The sequence below is a fragment of the Rhinopithecus bieti genome, unplaced genomic scaffold (genome assembly GCF_001698545.2).
Source record: "Rhinopithecus bieti isolate Rb0 unplaced genomic scaffold, ASM169854v2 scaffold_6907, whole genome shotgun sequence".
In the NCBI taxonomy this organism is placed as follows: Eukaryota; Metazoa; Chordata; class Mammalia; order Primates; family Cercopithecidae; genus Rhinopithecus; species Rhinopithecus bieti.
The window spans coordinates 4569614-4574411 of record NW_016805647.1 but is presented as its reverse complement, the minus strand read 5'-3'; the positions used below and the strand labels follow the sequence as shown (position 1 = coordinate 4574411).

At 43.0% G+C, this 4798-nt stretch overlaps 1 protein-coding gene across 3 annotated transcripts in view; it reads right to left on the bottom strand.

Annotated features, from left to right (window-relative positions):
- The window catches only part of TRIT1 (tRNA isopentenyltransferase 1), a 52086-nt gene that overhangs the window by 12623 nt on the left and 34665 nt on the right, over positions 1-4798 (bottom strand). For all 3 annotated transcript variants that reach the window (XR_001885827.1, XM_017873347.1, XM_017873348.1), the window contains exons 3-4: positions 2639-2737; positions 1405-1550 (exon numbers count right to left, since the gene is read on the bottom strand). Coding sequence is in view for 2 of the 3 variants with exons in the window: in XM_017873347.1 (XP_017728836.1) it covers positions 1405-1550; positions 2639-2737 (245 nt within the window). In the remaining variant the exon portion in view is untranslated. The remainder of the gene's footprint in view (positions 1-1404; positions 1551-2638; positions 2738-4798) is intronic.

Below are 4798 nucleotides of genomic sequence, written 5' to 3'. Positions count from 1 at the left end.
AAAAAAAAAAAAAAAAAAAAGAAAGAACTGACTAGTAAAAGGAGAGAATAATAAACACCAACCTCTAGAATCATGTAATAAAACAATATAAAAATGAATGTTTATCATAATGTTCCTAAGTTTTAAAAAAAACTGAATGTTTTCTATTAAAGTGTTTAAAATGTTTGGATACTGAAAAGTATAAACTTCGTTAATCTGAAACATGCATTCTTAATGGGGTTATATTGCCTTTAAGGGGGTGAAAAAACTTAGATAATACAATTTGTGCCCCACTCCCTCACCGTGCAAAGGACAACCCTACCTGAAGAAACCCTTTTCTTGGCTGAGTACTGTGACTTATGACTATAATCCCAGTACTTTGGTAGGCTGAGGCAGGAGGATCGCTTGAGCCTAGGAGTTTGGGACCAGCCTGGGCAACAAAGCAAAACATCTCTACTAAAATTAAAATTTTAAAACTAGCCAGGTATGGCAGTGCACACCTGTAGTCCCAGCTACTCAGGAGGCCAAGGCAGGAGGACACCTGAGCCCAGGAAGTCAAGGCTGCAGTGAACCATGATCGTGCCACTGTACTCCAGCCTGGGCAACAAAGTTAGACACTATCTCTCTTAAAAAAAAAAAAAAGAAAGAAAGAAAGAAAAAAAAGTAATAATAATAATGAATTGTTTTAAATCCTATATTCTAACATTGTTTCATTGAGGGGCTAAAATTAGGGTGAAAATATCAAATTCATTTGAGTGGAGTACTTCACAATCCCTATGAATATGAGATGTTACTTTAATATTTGATCTGCACAACCATCAATAGAGTAGGTCCTTCATTAGATGTCCTACTATGCCAGAAGTGGTATCACTCCTAATTCTGCAGAAAAATAAACCTAACATGAGGCTGCAATTTCAAAACAACCTAAAAAAACATGACCTTGTGAGTTCATTCACTACTTCTCTTCCCTACCAGATAGTTTCCATGTGCAAAGGTGAGCTGATCTGTGAGACAGTTTATAAAATCCACCTCCCACTGGGAAAGCTGCTGGGGCAGAACATGGCATTGCATAATCAATTATGAAATCCAAATCACAATGTAAACAAACTGCATGCCAGAAAAAATGTGTATGAAAACTGTTATACAAGCAAAGATCAAATAGAAAATGAAGCAACATTATATAGGCCCTAGGGGAAAACGATATTGTACTATGCATTTAAAATGTAACAAAGTAGGGTGCAATTATTTATTGAGGGAGCTGAACTGAAGCAATAACTCAGGGCCTCCCAACCTGCTGAGTTAGAACACCACATCAATCTCCACTAACTGCTATTACCAAATCTCTCTCATCACCTGGGCAAACTGAAGAACTGACTGCTCCCTAGTTGTAAAGGAATTTGGGGTCAGCAGGCCAGACTTTCTTACCTGGCCACTTTGCGTTTGTCATGTGGATGCAGCTTGGCGGCCATTTCTGGGTCCACCTGGCTTAGGCGTTTGTGAAGTACAAGACCATCCTCCTTTTCAAGCTCCACTTTTCGGTCAATCACTTTCTCAGTGCCCATCTGCTGGGGCTATTAAATGATGGTTTAGAAGCAAATTTAATTCAACCAACACTGAGACAGTATACGTGCCAGGCACTTTGCTAAGTGTCAGGAATACAGAATAATCAGAAGATCTTGCCATATAGTGAGAGACAGATCATAAACAGAAAATTCCAATATGCTGTGGTAAGTGCTGTGAGGCCACAGCAAACAAAAAAGAAGACTTACAGCATAGGGAAACACTTGGCTATTTGCTTCCTTGTCAGAAGTTCAAACAGGTACCAGGGCTAATATATCTATTTTAACATATCCAGGAGTCTAGTCTTCTCAGCAAGGGTGAACAAGGAGACCAGGATTGCCAGCAAATTACAGTTTACACAGTCTTACCCTACATAGTAGCACCTATGTAAATAAGGTCAGTGATGGACATCTCCCTGATATACATACTGTGCTGCCAGCCAGGAAATACTGAATCAGGCTAATGTACTGCGTTTTTTAAAATATAATTTTTATAAAGAATTCTACATATTTTTTTCTTGAATCACATCTCTCTGTCTCTTTTTATTTTTATTTTTTTGTGAGACAGGGTCTCGCTCTGTTGCCCAGGCTGGAGTACAGTGGCATGATCTCAGCTCACTGCAACCTCCACCTCCTGGTTCAAGCGATCCTCTCACCTCAGCCTCCCTAGTAGCTGGGATTACAGGCGTGTGCCACCACGCCTGGCTAATTTTTGTATTTTTAGTAGAGACGGGGTCTCACCATGTTGGCCAGGCTGCTCTCAAACTCCTGACCTCAGGTGAGCCGCCAACCTTGGCCTCCCGAAGTGCTGGGATTATAGGAGTGAGCCACGACGCCCGGCCTAATGCACTGTTAATTTATATGGAGATGCTAATTAATCCAAACAGCAACATTTTTCCCACACATAGCCCCTTCCCATAGACCAGCCTAGAGGAACACACTTCACATATGGAGGTGGCATTTGCTTGAGAATATTAAGTAGGAAAATTATAGTTGCTGAGTATAAGAAATCGGCAAGAGTCAACCTTTCTCCCACTAAAATTAGCCAGCAAGAAAGAGCAATCCATTTCCTCAATGAGTTACAAGTGAACTAAACTTACCTTGGTATTGACAAGAACTTTCCAGAGCAGAGATTCAATGTAATAATTGGTTCCTCCCACGACAATAGGAATTTTGTCTCGAGCAAATATATCTTCAATGTGAACATTAAGAAGGATACCATGATATTAAATATCAAGAGAATCCTGACTCACTTGGGAAGGACACTATTAGCAAGAAACCACATTCATTTATCTGCAGAGCAGAGGAGAAAGGGTGGGAACCAAAATGCATTGATACCAGCCCTCAATGTTTCCAACAAATTTCCAGAATCATGTCCAATCAGTTCTGGATGGACTTGCAGAAACCAGAGACAAATGCATAGTGGTAATTCCTTCCAGTTCTAGAACTTTCTAGGTCTTGCCGCTAAAAGTCAAAGTTTTATTAGTATTCCAAATCAGTTCAACAAGCACAAGCCCAAGGACTCTCAAAGAACCAAGTGTCAGCTGCTCAGGAGGCCATCAAGGTGGCATCTATTGCGTGACTTTGCCTTCTAAGGCAAAACACAAGCTGGTTTCCCTAAGATTCTTAGACTCAGTCAGTCTCTACCATCAGGAGAGACTATCACATTTTTGCCACTTGAGGCTTCACCAAATTAAGTGAGACGCACAGGTTCTGAAGATAAATAGACTTCACTTTCCGGCGGGGCGCGGTGGCTCAAGCCTGTAATCCCAGCACTTTGGGAGGCCGAGACGGGCGGATCACAAGGTCAGGAGATCGAGACCATCCTATGGCTAACCCGGTGAAACCCCGTCTCTACTAAAAAATACAAAAATCTAGCCGGGCGAGGTGGCGGGTGCTTGTAGTCCCAGCTACTCGGGAGCCTGAGGCAGGAGAATGGCGTAAACTCGGGAGGCGGAGCTTGCAGTGAGCTGAGATCCGGCCACTGCACCCCAGCCTGGGCGACAGAGCGAGACTCCGTCTCAAAAAAAAAAAAAAGAAAAAAAAAATAGACTTCAATTTCCAGGTTCAGTTCTTAGGCAAGTTACTCAGCCTGTCTGAGCTTCAGTTTTCTCACCTGTAAAAATCCCCATAAGAATTAAATGTGACAATGCACAGAAATCCCCTACCACAATGCCTAAAAAATAATAAGCACTCAATTTACTTTAGCCACTATTGTTTTTATATCTCTGCTACTTTATATTTTTCTCTTCAGAATCTCCATTGAACAGATAATTATCTGCTTTAAGAAGGCCTTCGCTCCTGAGAATAATATTTGTGTTTGTTTTTGTTTTTTTTTTTTTGAGACGGAGTCTCGCTCTGTCGCCCAGGCTGGAGTGCAGTGACTGGATCTCAGCTCACTGCAAGCTCCGCCTCCCGGGTTTATGCCATTCTCCTGCCTCAGCCTCCCGAGTAGCTGGGACTACAGGCGCCCGCCACCTCGCCCGGCTAGTTTTTTGTATTTTTTAGTAGAGACGGGGTTTCACTGTGTTCGCCAGGATGGTCTCAATCTCCTGACTTCGTGATCCGCCCGTCTCGGCCTCCCAAAGTGCTGGGATTACAGACTTGAGCCACCGCGCCCGGCCAATAATTTTTGTTTTTTTGAGACAGGGTCTCACTCTGTCACCAAGGCTGGAGTGCAGTGGCGCGAAAACAGTTCACTGCAGCCTCGACCTCCCAGGGCTCAAGTTATCCTCCCACCTCAGCTCCTGCCGCCAAGTAGCTGGGACTATAAGCACGCACCACCACACCAAGCTAATTTTTGTATTTTTTGTAGAGGTTAAGGTTTCACCATGTTGCTTGCCCAGGCTGATCTTGAACTCCTGAGTTCAAGCAATCCACCCACTGCAGCCTCCCAAAGTGCTGAGGTTACAGGCATGAGCCATTGTGCCTGGCTGAAAATAATTTTTTTAAAAAGACTTTCAATATCTAGGAAATAATCATTTACACACTTCTTCTCCTTGCTGGCCAATTTGCCAGCAGAGAAACAGACCACCTCATTTCTACTAGAATCTCACTAACCCTTAAGCAGTTAAGGTGGAGTGGGAAGAAAGATGTTATCAATCAAGGATCATAAAGAGAGAACATCGGCCGGGCGCGGTGGCTCAAGCCTGTAATCCCAGCACTTTGGGAGGCCGAGACGGGCGGATCACGAGGTCAGGAGATCGAGACCATCCTGGCGAACACAGTGAAACCCCGTCTCTACTAAAAAATACAAAAAA